The 20806-nt window shown below is 42.8% G+C and overlaps 1 protein-coding gene across 4 annotated transcripts in view; it reads right to left on the reverse strand.

The window, feature by feature from the left end:
• Positions 1-1925: 1925 nt before the first annotated feature.
• Positions 1926-20806, reverse strand: part of TAOK3 (TAO kinase 3) — a 183702-nt gene continuing 164821 nt past the window's right edge. For all 4 annotated transcript variants that reach the window (XM_043557718.1, XM_043557721.1, XM_043557719.1 and 1 more), the window contains 5 exons: positions 20246-20449; positions 12182-12421; positions 10504-10716; positions 4373-4555; positions 1926-3321 (listed from right to left, as the gene is read on the reverse strand). In XM_043557718.1, coding sequence (XP_043413653.1) covers positions 3160-3321; positions 4373-4555; positions 10504-10716; positions 12182-12421; positions 20246-20449 — 1002 coding nt within the window. In that variant the 3' untranslated portion in view covers positions 1926-3159. The remainder of the gene's footprint in view (positions 3322-4372; positions 4556-10503; positions 10717-12181; positions 12422-20245; positions 20450-20806) is intronic.

A 20806-nucleotide genomic window follows, 5' to 3' on the forward strand; every position in this document is an offset into this window, starting at 1 on the left:
CTAACTATTTCTTGAGTGAATGAGCAAAATAGGATCTTGGCACTTCTAGTACCCCCTTATCGTTCCCCTTTTCCTTTATCTATGGCACTTATGACTGTGTAAGGTAATTTATTATAATTATTGTGTTATCGTTTTCCTCCTACCCCTTAATGTAAACTCCAGGAGGGCAAGCATCTTTACCTTTTTAAGAGACACTGATGCTATGACGTTACGTTTTCTGGCATTGTACCGTACGGACCTATAAGGTACTCGTTGAATGAATAGTTGCAAGTCAAACGTAAGCAGTCCTTACCATACATATGACGAACCGGCAATACTTTCTTCTTTCCAGGGAGATCAGTATATGCTGGAAGAATACAGGACACAGGCTCTCCACTGCTGCCCTAGCACCACTTTTGTTCCTGTTCTCTTGCGGCCGTTCTGCTTCCTGTCTCTTCTCACTGCCTCCTCATGTAGGTCCTAGGAGGTGGAAGACTCAGTCTATTCCAGGTGTTAGGAGCAGGGACTCACATTCCTTCTTTCTGGTGGCTCTACCTTGGGGCACATCACCGACAAACTTGTGGAGGAGGCACTTTTATAAAGATCAGCACTTACAATCTCATGGAAATAAGCCCTTAAACAGGCTAGCTAGATGGCTTTTTTTTTTTTTTTCCACTCCCGAGGGACATGAAACAAACCATGGGAAGTTTTTCTGCCTTACTAATGATATAATATGTCCTTCTGAGTGGCAGCGTGACCTATGCTTAGGAGTGTGGGTTCTGGAATCAGACAGGTCTCAGTTCATACTCCACGGCCACCACTTTCCCTTGGTCTGAGCTTATTTCCTCATCTGTAAAATGCTTAATGTAGTGTCCCATCAAATAGTAAGCAGAAGCATGCAATACAGGTTATCTGTTTTTCATGGGCAATTATGAGTATTCTTTCCAGCCCTTTCCAGTGTTATTTTCTGAGGTACCTAATATAGAAACTTCAATGAACGAAGCTGCTAGGAAACTGGGTGATAATTATCAAAGGTTTTATGGTTGATAATTATTTTATAATTTTTTGAGTATATCTCTCTGCTTTAGTCTGTCAGAGTGAACATGACTGGTCACATTTGTTAATGATGACTGAACATTCTGTAGGACACAAGAATGATCTTCAGGTCATCATGCTAAAGATAAATTTTCAACATCCAGGACTTAGGACCATAAAAATAAAAGATTTTCCTGAAAATGTCTTGACCCCAAAACCGTATATTAGAAGTTGTATATTTTAGGGGCGCCTGGGTGGCTCAGCTGGTTAAGCATCTGATTTCAGCTCAGGTCAAGATCTCATGGTCCGTAGGTTCAAATCCCATGTCAGGCTCTGTGCCGACAGCTCAGAGCCTGGAGCCTGCTTTGGATTCTGTGTCTCCCTCTCTCTGCCCCTTCCCTGCCTATGTCTCTTTTTCTCAAAAAATAAATAAGCATTACAAAAAAAGTTATATATTTTATCACCTCATTGTTATGTACATAAAATTATTCTAATGAAATCAGAATTTGAGGGGATCTACTATTACAGTGGGATCATTTCACATGTTTGGTCATAATCTCTCCTTAATAGCTTGCTTCTTTCTCTGCAGTGTATGTGCCTAAGTATGACTGGCACATTGGTGTGTGTGTGTGTGTGTGTGTGCGTGTGTGTGTGTGCGCGCACATGCATGCACACGTGCCTTTTTCTAAAGGGCAAAAAGGAGCAATTGACCACTTCAAACAGTGCAACATTATCTTCATCCCTGTAGAAGAACTTGGAAGATACAGCTTTACCTGAAAGTCTTGGATGGCTCTTCTTCAAGAAGCAACCAGGGCTACGGAGAATGATTTCTGGAGGGCAGGTCTCCCTCTGAATTACAAACTGGTGAACCTAGAAGGGAAACTTCCTGCTACAATAACACAGCAAGGCGATGTGATGAACACTTTTATTTACAAATATAATTAAAAGCTCTGACAGTTATCATGCTCTTCCTTGGAACCTGAAAAATGTTTTGTTTTGTTTTTTTTAAAGTGCATGCAAAAGAAGTAAAGCCTTTTTTTTTTCATCATTTTTTATTGTAAGAAAATACACAGTTTGAAAGTGTGAATAATGCAATATTTATGACCAAGTTATGGGACTCAGGGAGGGGAAGGGAAATAAAGAAAAAGATCCAGATGATCTGATTGAGAGACAGTGTTGAACTCCAAATACTGAATTGGAAAAGGAGGAAGGTGGGGAGGAATAGGAGGAGGAAGTAAAAAAATTTGATCAGAGAAACAGTTAAAATACAATATGAAAATAAGTAATACCTCTCCTTAAATTCCTTCTATACACAAAATACACGATTTGCCAAAGCCCAATTTGTGCTACTGGGATTCTGTGAGCTCCTTAAGTGTATTCACATCCTCTGCAACAGCAGAAAATGATTATGATACAATCAGAATATGCTGAAGACAAGTTAAACTCTTGCCAGCAGGTTCTTAAAAATCACAAGATCTCTTCACCCCGCCCACCCCCCCGTCCCCAAAAAAGTAATAATATGTCACCACTGATATGTACATCACAATTAGTTTCTGTAAAATGTATCAAATTTTCAATCTTTAATAAAACTTTGTTTTTTTTTTATTCCTGATGAATAAATACCAAAAAAATAAAATAAAATAAAATAATGCAGCAGCTAGTTAAGGTGTAAGGCTGCGGATATTGTGTCTCTCTCCCCCTTGGCATTTATTATTATTATTATTTTTATTTTTATTTTTTTGCTTTACTTTCACAGATTGGTGGTAATGAGTGATTGCTTAAAGCAATATATACCCACTTTTTTGTTGTTGTTGTTGGTTTATTGTTTTGTTAAAACTGTCTCCAAAGTTTTCACTGAAACATTTTGAATCACATCAATACTGTGACGTGTACTATGAATAGAAGAGATGGCCAGGTTTTGGCCAGCACTGAAAGTTGACACGGGGGGAGGAAGGGGCCCCTGATGGAGTAAGAATAAACAGGCACTAGTCCGACACGATGTCAGTAAGAGTAAGAGAGAGAGAGAGTGAGAGCAACGCCCGTTAAAATGGGGAATGTGGTTTTGCAGGGTCTGAATTTTTTTCTGTTTTCTTTTTTTTTTCTTTTTTTTTCTTTTTTTTTTGTAAATGGCAAAAAAATTTAATCTCATCTATAGTCCTCCTTAGGAAAATCTAATGTAACCAAATTCCCAAATCCCATTCTGAGGCTCTCCATGTCAAAAGTTTCAATCTCTCGCTCTTGCCTTTCCAATAGGTACTTTATTCTCTCGCTGCGTTCCTTCTGAAGGGCAGCCAGCTCTTCTTCAATCTGAAAAAAGCACAAGCAAGGAGCCGCTCTTAGTGGCAGGCGCTCACAAACACACACATCCACACACATGCACACGTGTGACGAACGCACACCCAGGAACTAAGCGTAAACTAGACTGGGGAAGGCTGGGAGAATCCTGGGATAAACGTCTTGTATCTAGTCCATTATATTCAAAATCTGCTCACAAGAGTAACAATGTTTGGGGCCCGCCTGGGGCGAGCCAGCGCTATCATTCTAGCAGACCAAGCAGCTTGGCTGATCCGGGTCAGTGTCCTGTCTCAGCAGGAGATGGCTCAGGAGAAGCTAAAAGACACTCAAGCACAATTAGACTGTGCTGCTTTCCCATAGAGAGCCAAACGCCCCCTGGGTCATTAGCAATTTAGTTCTAGAACAGGAGCTGTGAAAATAGTCTCTTACGTTGGTCTCAGGGAAGTATCAGAAGAAGGTACAGATAACTGGTTAAGCAAATAAATGCTTAACAGCTTTTAGATGCTTTATGAAATCTTTTCTACTTCCTATTCCTCAGCAATATTTACAGCAATGACTATTTCACTTCTGATAACATTTATTATGCGGGGCAATATCAGCTTCTCTTCCTCTTAATTTCTTTTAAAGAGCCCTGCTGGTGATTTCCTTCGGTTTAGAAATAGCTGGAAATAAAAAAACAAACCCGCATCTGGCTTCCTCGTACCATTCAGCAGCCATGCTATCCGCTCATTGTGCCTTTCACATGTGTCCTATCAACTACCGGGTGACCCATGTTGTTCTCCTGGCTGTGAAGGCACAGGGTTTCCTAGCAGGGTAATAGAAAGAGCTTACTTAGGCTGTGGGGTCAGACTTATGCGAGTAACTTCAGCATTTGGAGCCTTAGTATCCTGCCTGTGGGATGGAGATCAGGCCTACCTCTCAGGGGTCCTAGGAGTGTAACAGCAGATAATGAGTGAACAGCGCCCGGTTTAGGTGCAGGGGCCGGGCTCTGCGAAGGGCAGCTCCCTGGGCCAGGGCCTGTCCTCCGCGCAGCTGTGCGCGACCCAGAGTAGTGCTTTCGTACCTTCTGCTCAAGATGTGCCCTGCGCAGAGACACCCTCTGCTCCAGCTTCTGGAGCTCTCGCTCGTGCTGTGCCTCTGTCTGCATCTTGATCTTGCTCTGGTAGGCGTTGAGCAGCTCCATCTCCTGCTGTAGCTGTAGCCTCAAGGCCTGGCACTCAGCTTCTTGCGCCTCATCGAGCCGCAACTGTGGGGCACAAAAGACACACGCTGTAATTCATCCCTGGTTCACAGTGCCTGCTGCCTGCCGGAAGATGCCTCCTTGTGTAGAGTGGAACAGACCCCCTCAGAACACCAGAGGCCCCGGGTACATTCAGAGTTAGAAATCAGAAATAGTGCGTTCTGCCCCATGGGCTACAAAGTTCTACAAACACATTCCTAAAGCATTCTTTCTTAAGAAAACAAACACATTCTTTTCTTAAGAAAAACTGGTTTTCTTAAAACCACAGTAGCAGGAGTCAGGAGGGCTACGTGCCCCAGTGATGAAGCCGGTGGGTGGGTTTTGGATGTAGACTCCCGAGCTTGAGGTCTAGCTCCACGATTCGCTCGGGTGTGTTACCTTGAGAAGTTACTTCTCTGGGTCCCGTTTTGTTCCTCTCAAGAAAATATCAGTAATAGTTCCTACTGTCTAAGATTGGTATGAACATTAAATGAAGGAATTCACACGACATCCTAGGCATGGTTCTAGATGCATACCAAGCGCTTAGTAAATAGTAGCTGTTATCATCATTTTGGTTTTGACTAACCATTTTCATACTAATGTATCTTTAACTCTCAAACCACCATACATTGAGATAGCCTTAGCTCTAAAAAAGGAGTCAAATCTCCATTACACTTGGGGCCTATCCCACAGTACACTTATGATCCTAGCAAGTGATGGCGGTCCCTACTGCTGGCCATACAAGTTGTCCTGCTGGCCAGCCAATCTAAAACTCTTCCCCACAGAAGACAGCCAAGGTTCAAAATCTCTTCCCCACAGAAGATAGCCATGATGATCCCAAGGAGCACATTTGGGTTTGAAACGGCAAAGCCCAGATTATAAAGTAGGCCGATAGAGTGCCCCTTGCTCCCTCTAGCTCCTGAACTTTGTGTTATTATGCCACGCTACTGATCCTGTATGGGGAATGGGCCAAGTCAGCCAGCACAAATGCCAACCTTTCAATGAGCATAACTGAAGGTTTGGGGCTATTAGTGGGACTATGTTTTGAGATTGATGATCCTCCTGTCTTAGGCTTGGTTTTGTCTAAATCTATCAGGCCCTCAGTTTAGCTGGGAAGTTAAGAGATTAGAATCCTTGAATTAGGTAGTTCTGCCAACACTGAATTTATCCACATGTTTCTACACAGACCACTTCGCCAAGACACTTATTCTCCATTTTACACTCCCTTCCCTAATTGGTGCAATTTTTGACAATTAGCAATATATATTGCAATATCTTAAGAAACTTTTGGTATGTTATTAGAATAGTTTTAGGAAGTTATCTGCACAGTGTCTTCTTTAGTACTTTAGAGAAGTACATCACATGAACATAAAATAAACAACAATCATATCTCCATGGTATTTTCTAGTAATTAATCCTACCCAGCTTTCACTAAAATCCGCTGAAGAGGAAACCTCTTTTCTTATTTTCCCAAATGAAGGGAGAAGAGACACAAGATACGACAGTCTGCAGCAGGAGCAGCCTTACAGATAAATGCCAAAGGGTTTACTGGCTCCCAATAAAATGTATCAATTCCCTCTCAATATGGGAGTTTCCTCACCAATAAAGGGAATGAAAGTCTGTTCTTTTCTCCTTGTTTCTGTTAATTATTATGAGCCCTGGCTCAGTGGGTGAGAGGTTCGTCCTATGGGCAGTTTAGACCATTGGAACGTCTCCATCTTCTCTTCTTTCTGGCGTTCTATTATTAATGCCCGTAACTATGTTATTCCGTACCAGCTCTGCTCTGTAAAAGTGCCAGCCTAGAAATCAGAGAGGATATTCCAGTATCTGCTGTTCATCATCCCAAAGTTGCACATATCAAACTCATTAAAATGTTTTAATGAATTGTAGGTAAATACCATGTCTGTTTCCTGAAGCGGATTAATGTGAATGAAAGGAGGTGATGGCAGCCTCATAACGTAATATGGCCAGGCTTACAAACTCCTCCCGAAATGGGGTCAAATCCCAGCTTCATCACTACTCAGCTAACTACCACTGTGTGAGCCCCAAAGCCAGGAGCTGGCACATTATAGCCCAAGGGACAAATCTGACTTGCTGCCTATTTTTGTCAATAAGGTTTATTGGAACACAGACATGCTCATTCATTTATGTACCATCCAGGACTGCTTTTGCACTACAACAGCAGAGTTGAGTAGTTGTGACAGCGACCCTGTGGTTCACAAAGACTAAAATATTTATTACCTGCCCCTCTACAGAAACAGTTTGCCAACTCTTGCCCTAAGCAAGTGGCTTTACTTCAATAAACCTCAGTTTCCTTGCGGGTAAATTGGGGTTGAAACAGGAACTACTTCAAAGGTGAAAGGGGTTTCACAAGAATGAAATAACACTTAAAAATATCCAAAATAGTGGCTGGCACATGGTAAGGAGTCAGTAAAGGATAGCAGCATTTATCAGGCCTACTTGTATCTCCTCCCTGCCTCAGAAGAAAGGGCATTTCCTTCCTTTTATTCAAGGGCAACCGTAAACCTATATTCTTGGAGCCCATTCTGTCCATCTTCTATAACAATCACTCATCAAGTACTTGGTGTATGCCAACCAGGAATTGTTGCAGATGCTAATAACACAAAGATGAACGAGATGAAAATCCTACCGGCCTTTATGTCCCTAGCAATTCTCTCTCCCCTCTCCTACCCACGAACCTCTCCCTGTACTTTCTCATCCTGCTCCTTACTTCTATGGCAAGGGGTCTTTATCTTACCTGACTCCCAGCAGCATTTAATACCATGGATTGCCTTTTTCTTCTGGAAATCTCTCTCTTGTCTTCTGAGATACCACAGCTTCTTGGTTTTTCCCTCCCTCCTCTCCTTTCCAGCTACTTCCTCCCTTCCAGCCATTATACATGGGCTCACGTCTTCCTCTAACCTCTCTTCCTAAGGAATCTCGTCTATTCCCAAGGCTGCCATTACCATCTATATGCGGATGACTCCCACCTCTACACCTCTATTTCAGACTTCTCTCCTGAGGCCCAGACTAGCTTATCTGGTCTGCTAGAGACATCTTCACCTGGATGGTGCCCAGGCCCTCAAGCTCAGCATGACTAATATTAGCTAATGATCATTCCCTTCCCTCTTCCCCAAGCTGCTCAACTTCCCTCTTTACCACAGAGATAAGTGGCACCACCATCTACTGTTTTGTTCAAACTAGAGACTGGGAGTCATCCTTAATCTACTTCATTCTCTGTGTTCACTCTGTTACTAAATGCTTTCACTTCCACCTCCTGCTTCTCTCTCAAATTTCATCACTTTCTCCATCCCATCCCCCCTTCCGGTCTAGCCACCACTTGCTCCTGCCCAGGTAAAAGCAGCAACTATATATACACCATCCCCTGAGATCCATCTGACCATCTTCCAGGCCATTCTCTGCCTGTCACTGGACTGATTGTTTAAAAATGCAAAGCTGATGTCAGTCTCCCTTCCCTCCCCCCACCACTTAATGCTATTCTATGGCCTCCCATTGCTTTTAGGATAAAGAACAAAATCCTTAAGAAAACTTACAGGCCCCTGTGTGATCTGGCCCCTATTTACCCCTCCAGTCTTACTCTCATTTGGTCTTTGACTCGTTCTCTATATTCCAAACATAATGGACTCTGAGCTCTTCAGAAGCTCCTGTCTTTACAAATACAGTTCCTTTTGCCTAGATGTGCTCCCTACACCTCAGTTTAAATACTCATTGTATCTGTGAGGTCTTTTCTGACTCTCCAGACGAGCCTATGCTCCAGCTTACATTGTTGGCACATTGCACTTACTCTGACGTTACACAGAGAGGACTCTTTCGACCCGCTTCCTCACTCCTCCATAAATTCCAAGAAGACATGATTGATGACTGTCTTACTGCAGTACCCCAGGATGCCTAGGGCACGGTAGGGCACTCAATAAACACTTACTGGACGGATGGACGGATGGACGGATGGATGAATGAATGAATGAATACACTCTTACCCTCAACCTCACGTTTAAGCCTTTCCCAAATAACAGAAGTCCTCTTTCAACTGTCTCTTCCTCTAGCTACAGTTCTTTCTCCTGTCCTTCACTGATGAGCAGCTGGGAAAAGTAATCTCATTCGTTATAAAGTTTCTATCTCACTTTATAATCACGTTCTTCAACACACTATAATGTCTTTCACTCCCACCCCTCCACTGATTGTCTGTGACACTCACTGGACAAATCCACTGCTAGGTCTGGCTGGTCTCTCTGCCACATTTGAAATGATCAGCTAGAAGCTTCTGTTCTGGTGTCTATGACATGATCTCTCCAGTTCCCCTCCCACAATGACTGTTCACCTTCTTTGGTCTGCTTCTACTCTGCTCTCAAATGGTGGTGTCCACAACTCTTCCCTTGGTCCTCTTCCTAATAAAAATCTCCTGTTGCTAGAAGGACAGGGTATTCCTAACAGCTGCAACTTCCCCGTCTAACATAACACGGATGCCTAGTTATTTGTTTTGCCTACTAACACTCCCTTGAACTACAGATTTCTATCTCTGTACCTCTCTACCTGGATACCCATCTAGCTCAGATAACACGTCCACAACTTGGTCAATTATCTGCCCAGCATCCAAACTCACCCTTCCTTCTATTTTTCTATCTTGCTAAAATCATGACCCATTCCACTGTTATTAAACCTACCTCCCAAATTAGTCACTGAGCTCCCTCTATTCTAACTTCTAAATATTTCTCAAATCCTTCTGCCTCCTCACCATCTCCAGGAGCATGTTCTCAGTTCAGGCTTTCAATAGTTTTGTTCCTGGGTTATAAGGTTTCCTTACCGTCTCTTTATACCTACAGTTGCCACATTATTGCCAGTATGTTTCTAGACCATAAATCTGATCCTGTCACTTTCCTTCTTAAAATAGCCTTCAGCAGCTCTCCACTGTTAATAGAATGATGTCCGAACTCCTGACTGTTGAGGGTCTGATCCCCAACTATTCACCTGCTTCCCTTTATACTCCTGCCATAACAACTACTCATTGTTCTTCAAACGTGCTGTCCTCTTTGAGGCTTTGCATCTTTGCATTTACTGTTTCCTCTGCTGGGAATAACTTTTTCCTTTTCCGTCTGTTTGACAAACGATTACTCTTTAAGACTCATCTCATTGGGAAAACTTCACTGAATCACAGGCAAGCTCCCATCCTTGGGTTACCACGACCTTTATGACCTCTCCAGTTTGGGCTCCCACCATCCTCCTTGAACTTTGTATTCAAACCGAAGTTCTTTCAGTCCCCAAATGCACACTTTCCATCTTTTGGGTCTTTGCCCACGTAGGCCCCTTTCCATGGTGCCTGTTTCCTTCAGTACATTCCTTCAAGCTCCTTGGCTCTTGCTGAGAAGGTTTCCCTAGACCAGATTAGCTGTTCTCACTCATCCTCCCATAGCTCCCCATACCTCCCCATACCTCCCACTGCAAAGCACTTATTATGCTTTTTTATTATCGCTTAATTATCTGACTTTTTGACTAACAAATAGCGTGAAGACAAGAACCGACTGTTGTTTCTCTAGCTTATGACTCTCTCTGAGCCCGGCAGAGTGCTGAACACAGATGCTTAGTAAAAGTGTATTGAATGAATGTGTCTGTGTGAGTGTGTCTTATTCATTCGTGTCTGACACTAGTTGCACAATCTTTGATGAGCGAAAAAATGATATTATGTGCAGTATCTATCCCATCTTGCCCTCAAAGTCCCTATGTGCCACGGGTCTGATTTAGCATGTTATTCCTTGAGCTCTGTCTTACAAGACACACTCCAGCAAATATCCACATTGGCTTGGCTTTATTCAGCGTCGTCACTTCCTCGGTTCTTTGGGCAGAAAAAACGCCAATATCCTAAATTTGTGCAAGAATCATCTTGGGAACAAAAGGCTGGATCTTGAATTTTCTTGATTCCCAAAGCTCTTGAAGGTGTGGCACCAAACCTAACCACTTACCGCTTGAGAAGCCATCATTTCATTTATACTCTGTTCATACTGCTCTGCCAAAATGGCAAGTTTTCGTGTCTGCTCATCTTTCAGTGTCTTTAAGATTGTTTTGTGCTCATTCTTTGGAGTAACTTCCAACTGGTGATTCTTGAGTGCTTTATACTGTTTGGTCTGTACTTTGCAAGTGTCCTGAAACTGTTTTTTGATTTGCATTTCCATGGCCTGTGCAGACAAAAATGCAAATACATTAGTAAATACAGAAAACTTCCATTGTAACAATACAATACAGGTGCTGGGACCCGTTGTCTTTTGGTGCAGGGACCCACATTGCTAGTCAGTAATGATGAAAATAATACATACGACACAGATAAGAGTTAACTGCCAGTACTTTCGGTCTTATATTAAATACATAGAACTAATTTTGAATTTACAGACGGATTTAAAAAAAATGAACCACTACAAGGAGATCACAACTCTCAGCAGATTGTAGAACTACTGAACTAAACTACGAAGCTTAGTTTGTTGAAAGCCTGCTCATTATTTTAATGGCTTCCAAGTCAAAATCTTCGGTGTCTTCTATTGTTTGTTGTTTTCTCCCCCTATGATTTTTGGTCATCTCCCCCCGCCCAACCCAACCCATTTCCAGGTGAGAAAGGGGGTGGCAATGTACAAGCTGGCTGTCACTGCTCTGCATTTCCTCGACAAATCAACAAAGAACATCTGGATAATACCTCACATCATAATCCAATGCCACTGGATTTCAGCCTAAGTGTAAAGGGTAAAGTGATTTTAGATTTCTTCCCCTGTGAAGAAGTTAGACTTTCACGTGGCAATATCAACTATGCATTTTGGCAAGGAGGAGGTAGGCCGTGTTACTTGAGTCCCGAAGGTGTTCATCAGGTTGCCTCATGGTCACATGTGCATATCACGAACACTTGGAGTTGTGATGACAGAGATCACTAATTAGACAGGTTAGGATTTGGCAGGTTAGGCAGGAGCATGGCCACTGTGAGGCTGGCCTTGTATCTCTGTCAACACTGACAGCGACCCCCTTGACATACAGCAATGGCTTAGTCCACAGAGCCTGTGAATCAGCAGTCAGCTAAAATTATCTGCAGGCAGTGAGGCCCAAAGGAATTCCAAATCTCTAGTGCAGGGCCTGGCACATGTAGATTCACTCTTCACTCCCATGCAGATGTCACTACTCAATCATACTCTTTCCTACCAAGCTTGGATGTAGCTTTAGTCTTTCTCAATACAGAAGCACTCAATGTAGTTACTACGAATAATCCAGCATGACAGATGAAATCTCTCTGCCATATACCTGCTAGGTAACTTCCTCATCTCCTGGGATTAGAACCACGGGCTGCTGTTTGTCCGCAATTTACCATTTTAAAGAGGGCAGGACATGAAGGGGTCAGAGAAACTGCAGGCCATTATACAAAGAAAAATGGAGAGATCATCCAGTACAATGGTTTCCAAAGCAGCATCTCCTCAGGCGTTTGTTATATACGGCCTCTGTGCTTCACTTCTGGAGATTCTGATTCCGTGGGTGTGGGGCCCAGAAATTTGTAATTTTGAGGAGTTGCCCAGGCACATCTGACAGTCCTCCAGGCGCAGGGACTACGTAATCCAGCACAACTGTATCCTGGAGCACAAATAGGGAACCACTTCCGTTTCCTCTTACCTTTAAGTTTTTTGGCTGTTGCCGAAGTTCCATGACATGCTTTCTGTGCAGTTCCCTTTCTCGCCTCTTATTGTACTCCAGCTGGTTTTCCAGTTCAGTCTGGTGCTGTAGACGGATCAGGTCCATGCGTAGCTTCTGTAACGTGTGCAGCTGCCTGTACTCCAGCTCTCGCGTAGACTCGTCATGTCGGATTAGCATGGCATGTTCCATCTCCTTCTGGGTCCTCTTTTTATTTAGTTCCTGCATTCAGGAGCAAAAGATACATGGCGAGAGGTGACTGGAGGTGAATTAGAAGGAATGGACCACTAAGTGAGAGATGGCGAGGAATGGCACTACAAACGGTCTCTTAATTAAGCCCATTAGCGCTCGGCAGCACGACTCAGTGAGATTAGATTAACTGTCCCTGGAGGTTTAGGTTCTGTTTGTGGGTCCATCACTTTACAAGATGGGCAACTTCACAGCCATCACAACTACACCAGCTGTAAAGTGGGATTAATTCCACCTGACCCCTTCTTATCTCCTAGAGCTGCCATGAACCCTCCTCAGGTGAGGTCTCCTGGAGAGATCTAAGTACATTTTTCTTCAGTTACGCCACTGGTTCTCAATATGGGCTGCCCATTAAAATCATGTGAAGAACCTTTGCAAGCTTAAGATGCCTCAATCCTACAACCTGAAGTCCTGATAACTGTCTGGGGTGGGACCCTGACATCACTATATTTAAGAGTTCTCTAGGTGAATCTAACGTGTAGTCAGACTTGAAAATCACAGACTTAAACTGGCAATGTCTGCAATATTCTTAGTTTTCTTGGGAAAAAAAAAAACCCCTCATTTTTGCATGTATTAGAAGTAGGCCAATGATCTGTTTTTTAAAATCTCAGAGTAGGGGCACCTGGGTGACTCAGGTGGTTAAATATCCAACTTCGACTCAGGTCATGATCTCACGGCTAGTGAGTTCGAGTCCCACGTTGGGCTCTGTGCTGAGTGTGGAGCCTGCTTTGGATTCTGTGTCTCCCTCTCTCTCTGCCCCTTCCTTGCTCATGCTCTGCCTCTGTCTCTCAAAAATGAGTAAACATTAAAAAAAAAAAAAGATCTCAGAGTAAGAGCAGGCTGGGAAAAACAGATGAGATCTCTTGTCTTCCATTTTTTCCATTAGTCTGTTTAATGATTTCTGGATCAAATCATTCTGTTCTTTCCAGTTCTACTCATGTCTGTCTGTCTTTCTTTTCTTTTACTTTTTGTCCTGCCTTGTACATTTGTTTTTCTGTCTTTAAGGGGGGAAAGAAAGAAAACTAGAAAAAAAAAAAAAGAGAGAGAGAGAGGTAGTCGGGTGATATCTTGTCACTCACCAGTTCAAGAATATTTCCTAAATGGCACCATATCCAAGATCTGAACCCTGTGCTCTGGGTACTTAAAAAATGTTTACTAAGCCATGATTCTGTCCTCAACTTGCTAACACTCTAGTAGGGAACTGCACTACACAGTTGTTGAAGTGCTATATGCTCAACTCACAGCCAAGTGAATCAATCCGTTTTCTCTCCTGGGAATTTGGAATTGGGATGCAGAGACAGTTAACCTCTAAGTGTGGCTGGAACTGAGGGGCATATAAAAACTACCTATGTGGTAGCCACCCACTGCTATGTGGGCTGAGGGTTAGAGAAAGCTGGACTTCAGAACATAAAGAATGAAAAAGCAGACAGACATGCAGGGAATATAATGATGCCCATATTCCTAACTGGTAAGCTGTCCTGTACACCAGCTGTATTATTGCTATTGGGTTTTACAGAATATTTCTATATTTCTGTAATGAATTCCCTGGTTTTGGCTTAAACGAGCTCAAATAAATTTTACTAACATACAGACAAAAGAACCTTAATTAACACAAGGAAGTAGGTTTTATGTATAAATTAAAAAAAAGAGAAAGAACAGTGTTGAAAGTGGTAAGTGCTATAAAAGAGGCAAACTTTATGCTGTAAGATTTCTGCAGAGGTTGGTATTACTATTAGTTAAGAAGGTCAAGGAAAGAAGAAGGCTTGTGAGTTGGACTTTCAGTTAGAACAAGAGTGCCTCTCTTCCCTGATAGCATCCATTATGGGAGAAAATGCAAGTCATTTATTTTCACACAATATCAATAACATTTGTATATTGGTGTTGGTGAGAATATCTTGCATACTTGGGCCTTGTATGCATTTGAAGAGAAGTCCTTTAAACAGCACAGCATCTATTACTGGAGCAAAGTCACTAATCATTCATTTGTTTATTCAGCAAATATTTGTTGCACACGTCCTATGTGTCAGGCACTGCTGTAGGCACTAGGGATAGAGCCATGAACAAGTACATCCCCTCAGGGAGCATGTTTGCTAGTGGGGAAATATCTAAAGTACAAATGCAATTTGTATTTGTTTTAAGGGAAAAAGATAATCTCCTAGAGCATCGCTCCCCATTCCCTCCTGCATTTTGCTTTCCCTTGTTGTATTTTTTCCTCTACCTGGACCATCCAACGGTCTTCTTTTAAAAATCAATAACTGGCCCCTAGGTGGCACCAAAGGATGGCGAGGCCTCAGAGACTAAAGCTATTCTAGGCCAGTGACCAAGAGAAAAGCCAAGGGAAGCCCTTTCAATTGGTAGAGGTCCTGTTCCTAGATTACTATTTCATTTTTAACCTTTGAGTACCAGGTCTCCCGATACTGGACATTTATTTCATTACATGTTTTCCTACACTGAGAAGTCCAAACTGAGTCTGGGCTGCCCAGAACCCCGAAACATATCGGGGGGACAAAATACAAGACAAAGCAAACAACACTTTCAGAAGAAATCAAACGGTTTCCTTTATGTCTAACGGGATGTTTCAGGATGCTAGCCACAGGATATCTGCATCCGAAATGCCAGGGCTACAGGTGACTGGTTTTAAGAACATGCCACCCAGCTAATTCTGATGTATTGTAAAGTTTGAGAATCGGCAGAAAAATATTCAGGGTGTGTGAGTCAGTCATTATGTATGATGTTGGGCATGTCTTTTAATATATGTTTTAGTTTCCTCAGGTGTAAAGTGAGGATAACAGTACCTACACCATGAACTGTGATTCTTTGTGAAGAAATGAAAGATCGTAAGAACCTGCTTTGGAACATATTAACGTATCATTATTATTTTTCTGTATTCAGAAGTGAAAATTTGCATATAATATCTCAAATCTAGTGTTTATAAATGATTTAAAAAGTGAGAGAAACACGATAATGAAATGGTTTTCCTGTCAACAATTTTAAGTTATTCCCTTTACCTTTAATTCATACATCTGGGTTGCTGAGACATAAGTTGATAAGCTGCCATTATTATTATTATTATTATTTTGACTTTTTATGAGCCTATTGCTGTGCCTACGTAAAAACATGTAATGTGCTTTCAGTTTTTTTTTTTTTTTTTTCAACGTTTATTTATTTTTGGGACAGAGAGACACAGAGCATGAACGGGGGAGGGGCAGAGAGAGAGGGAGACACAGAATCGGAAACAGGCTCCAGGCTCCAGGCTCCGAGCCCTCAGCCCAGAGCCCGACGCGGGGCTCGAACTCACGGACCGCGAGATCGTGACCTGGCTGAAGTCGGACGCTTAACAGACTGCGCCACCCAGGCGCCCCTGTGCTTTCAGTTCTTAAAGGTGATTTCTTGCATCTCATTCCATGCCCACTGCAACCCTATGAGGTGTTAACATTGCAAGGACTTACCCCTTCTACATATGACAGTAAAACATTTGGGAATTGAGAGACTAACATAAGATCATTCAATTTCCATAAAGCAGAACTAAGGCTAAAGCTCAGGTCTGGGGATTTTCAACAGTTCCCATTAAAAGATGTCCCAGAGAATGGTTTACGTTTTCCTGCGTTACGCTGTCTTTCAGCCTGTGACACAATATTCTGAAGAATCCCTCTGTTCTGGCTAGACACGATGCAGTGGTTGTTTCATCTGTACAAATGACACAACGTACTGTGCGCCTGTGTGCACACCTTTAGCTCATACCAATTAAATAAAGTGAGCTGAACAAAAACAAAAGCAGATTTAACGTACAAGTGATTTTGCCCACCAACGCACTCCGCGCCTGTATGCCCTGGAGGCGGTTTAAGCTGAGAGACACAAGGGCCCCCTTTCCCTTGGCTCACATCACACGCTGTGTGCATCTCCCCAAGCTGAGAGAGAGCTTAGTGTCAAAACACATGTACTTTTCATACACCACGGCCCCTGAACACATCACCATACTATATAAGACCCTACGTCCTGTGTAAGCTGTGAATCCAGGCCGTGTCCCATAATAAACCCTTCCCAGCCACGATCCAAGTGCGACTGACTTCTTTAAAGTGAGCTGATCTCGCTCAAGTAAAACATTTTGTCCTCGTGCCCCATGAGGTTGAGTAAGAACTAGAGTTCAGACTTTTGATGGAGATGTTGTTAGCCTATGACATTTAACGCTTTCTTAGTTTCAGTTCTTGGTTTCCTAACTGGTTAGAAAATAGCGAGCGTCTGTGATGATAGAGGAAGAGGCTCAACCCAGTCTATGGTGGTCCTTTTAAACGTTTCCATTAATTAAAAGGATTGCTCATACTCAGTTTTGGCAAAGAAATAGACAAGTGCTCTTTTTGGTGGGAGTAAAACCCATAGAGGGCAGTTTGGCAATATCTATTGAAAATTTACATATATACACTGTGACCCAGAGACTCCACTTCTGAGGATATATCCTACAAAATATTTGCATACATGTAAAAAGATCTGTGTACAAAGAGGCTCCCTGTGGCACTGTTAGTAATATTATAAAACGTCAACAAAATATCCACTGAGAAGTATGTCATTAAATAAATAATTTTATAGCCATACCCCCCAAGTTTACTATTAATGGTTAAAAAGAACCACATAGGGCTGTATGTCCTAGAGAGTGAATGAGAAAAAGAAAGAGAAGAGTTACAAAAGAGTATGCTAGACATTTTTGTAGGTTCAGTATCCATTTCCCTTCTCTTGTTAACAGGCTCCTCTTTTTTGCTTGAGAAACTCCTCCACCCTATCTGTAATCAGAGAGTAGCCCTCCTAGGAATTTGAATCTGAAGCTGAAATGATACAAAGATTAAATATGGTGGGAGGGAATACAACCAAATGGCAGTGCTCTGAGGAATGTCCATTAGGCTCTTGCTCTCTAGGTCACAGAATTTGCTTTTCCAGCTTGATTCTTCATCTTTTCCAGCTTGGTTCTTCATCGCTGTTATCTACCGCATATCCTTCCAACAAATTCCTTTCCACGCTCATGCAGCCAGAATTTGTTTCTATGGCTTGCAAATCAAATAAACCCACTGATACTAATGTAACCTTATTTTTGTAAAGTTAAAGTTTTATATAAGCTGAATGTATGAGTACATACATACAAGGAGAAAGAAATCTGGAAACACAGATGCCAAATTAATGGTAGTCAGGGTAGAGACTGGGCGGTGTGGGATTATCAAGAACTTTCACTACTCAACTATGTATTTTTCTGTGTTTGTCTTTTGTTTTAATGTTCTTGCATTACTTTTGTACATAAAAACTTAGACTCTTAAAAAAGTACCCTTATAAGAGTTATTCTTCACTCAGTTGACTAGAACCTGGTTCTAGTGAAGTCACAAATAATAGTTTCTATAACTTTTGAGGAATAATTGTCTTCTACAGCTTTTATTGGCACCGATTGTTCCCTTGGCTTCACACTTCTTCCAAATATGTGCTATCAGAAGAGAAATAACTGCCCGAAGAAAAGAATCCCAAACATCTTATTTCCAAATGGCTACTGGGCTTTTTCACTTGGGCTTTTTTGCCTTCTAACAAATATGGCAACATGTCTAGTATGGAATTAATCAGTTTCTTACTGACACCTCTCTCTAGGCTTCTCTGTGTCTGACCAAATTTACATGTAACTAAGCCTTGAACCCTAGAAATAACTTTGATTCTACCCTCCTCTTTCCTCTCATATCCTACAGTGTGCCCAATCCTGCTTATTTTATATTCAAAATACGTTTCAGATCCGCCTGTTTGACAGGTGCCACCACCATCTTTGTCCATACCCCATTTCCTACCACCTGATCACTTTGCTTCTAGTGTCTTCCCCCAACCCAATGTTTCGCAACCTTCTTCTTCTTCTTTTTTTTTTTTTTCTTTTTCCATTCTCATCATTTTTATGTTTTCATCACCAGGAGCTTTCTAGATTTTCCCCTCCCCTAAAAGGTGAATGAATACTACCTGATACACTGTATATCCCTTTATGTACTGTGGCCATTGTAGTATCTGAGACCCCTCTCCCACAAGAGCCTATGCTTACTCCCCCGGGGGCAGTACCACCCCCCCACTGAGAATGCGTGCTAGAATCAATCTGTGAACTGCCACCAACCAAACTGGGCTAATCTCTTTAACGCACAGTATTAGCATATCACTCGCTGCCTGGCTCAAAAACGTGCAGCGGTTTGTCTCTCTTCCGATGAGACAAGACAACACAGACAAAGGGCTTGGGCCTGGCTCACTGCACGTATTTGATAAATTTCAGTTTGCTCCATCCTTTTTCCCTCCCAGTTGAATGCTGCCCTCCAAGGAGCTCAGAATGCACCGATGCTCATTCCATAAACGTGCCTTTGGCGCTTCTTTCCCTCGCGCAGGCGAACACTGGGTTTTTTCGCAGACTTTGATATTTTTACCATGCTAGCTCATTTGTGAGGGTTTCCCTGATTACTCCAGGTCACAACGATTTCTTACTGAACTTTGTATCTGCGACTGAGTCACATTCTGTGCTCATCTCAGTGAATAATGTCTTATTCATCCAGTTTCCCAAATTAGAAACTTTGAAGCCATTTTTGACCCCTCTCTCTCTCCTGAAATTCTTATGCTGTTCGGTTGGAATTACTGTCAGTTCTGCTTCAGAAATGTCACTCAGATCCACTCTCCCCCCACTGCCTCTTCCAGGTGGACCTAGAGAAAGAACGTCCTGGCTGACCTCACTGTACTTGGCTTCTTCCTGCTGGAGCCTAGCCTCACACTGGTGCACTAGGTCTTTCAAAGAAAACTCTCTTCACTTCCCTGCTGAAACACCTAGGATGGTGATGCAACTGCCTTCAGGCTAAAATGGAAATAACATGTCTTAACAAGGAAGGCCCTCTGCATTCTGCTTCTGACTCCCCTTGTTCTGACATTCCACTTCGTACACCCCAAACACTCAGCTTCTCATCAGGCCCTGAGCCCTCTCAGCGCTTTCATGACGGTATTCCCAGGACACTTCATTTATAGGTCCACTGTTGTACCTGACCTGTTACGTTGTAACCAGCCTGTTACATGTCTGTTTCTCCTCAGACTTAGGCTGCTGGAAGGCGGGATGTATACACAACAACTCCGCAGTCCTGGCATCACCAGCACAACGCCTGGCACTAAGGTGGCACCGGATGCCTGAATGACTTAACTGTAGAGCATCATACCGTCACTTTGTGTTTCATGTGGAGCCACAAAAACACAACTGTTTGACACACAGGCTGAAGGCAGAAATTCTCTATTTTACTTCTTTTGATTCTCCACCGCATACTACAGCTTATAATAGGTGTTCGATAAAACCGTGACATTTATTTGGAAAATGTTGATTCCTCGTTCTGTAAACGGGCTTTCTTCTTCTACTCAGTGGTGAATTCATTCCCTGACTACTTTTGCATACCTGCTTTGGGTCAGGCACGGCAATAAAGACTATAAACACGGGGTGCCTGGGTGGCTCAGTCGGTTGAGCGTCCGACTTCGGCTCAGGTCATGATCTCGCAGTTTGCGGGTTCGAGCCCCATGTCAGGCTTTGTGCTGACAGCTCGGAGCCTGGAACCTGCTTCGGGTTCCGCATCTCCCTCTCTCTCTCCGCCCCTCCCCAGCTTGCACTCTGTTTTTCTGTCTCTCAAAAATAAGTAAACATTAAAAAAAAAAAAAAAAAAAAAAAAGACTATAAACGTGAAGGATATAAGGCCGGACAAACAGACAGGGATGATCCTCACAAAGCTCACTGTCTCGTAAGTCAGGGATGGCGGTTACGAATGTAATAAATACCTCCCGAATGTTCTGCTGCTCCACCTCGTGCCGCTTGATCATTATTTTCCGCTTGAAGAAACGACAGTTTTTGTCGTAGTACAGTCTCTGCTGGGTGAGAAGGTGGGCTTCCTCTTCAGCCTGCGTGTGCTGCAAGTTCTCTTTATGCTTGGATATCCGCTCTTGCTTTTCTTTCTTGGGTGTGCTATGGTCCTCGTTCATCTCCTTCACAAAAAGAGGAACAAAACAAAACAGAAAACTTGCTGGTCTCATCGAGCAAAGGAACTGACAGTTTCTTACAATATTGTAGATGAAATTGCTGGGAGAGCAACTGAGAACAAGGACAGGAATACTTGGTGCTGCAATCCTTCTCTCCCAACTTGTGTTTACTGATTATTTAAGGGCCAGGGAGGCCTGCTACTTCCCAGGTCTCTGGCTTCTCAGCCTCGGAAATAACCGGCTCCCTCATTCAATCAACGTACACTTACTGAGTTCTCATCATGTGACAGGCACTGTGCAAGGCGCAAGGAGGCAACGGTGAGCAAAAGAACACGATAACCACCACCGTGGGGCGCCACAATG

This window comes from Prionailurus bengalensis, chromosome D3, assembly GCF_016509475.1.
Source record: "Prionailurus bengalensis isolate Pbe53 chromosome D3, Fcat_Pben_1.1_paternal_pri, whole genome shotgun sequence".
Lineage (NCBI taxonomy): Eukaryota > Metazoa > Chordata > Mammalia > Carnivora > Felidae > Prionailurus > Prionailurus bengalensis.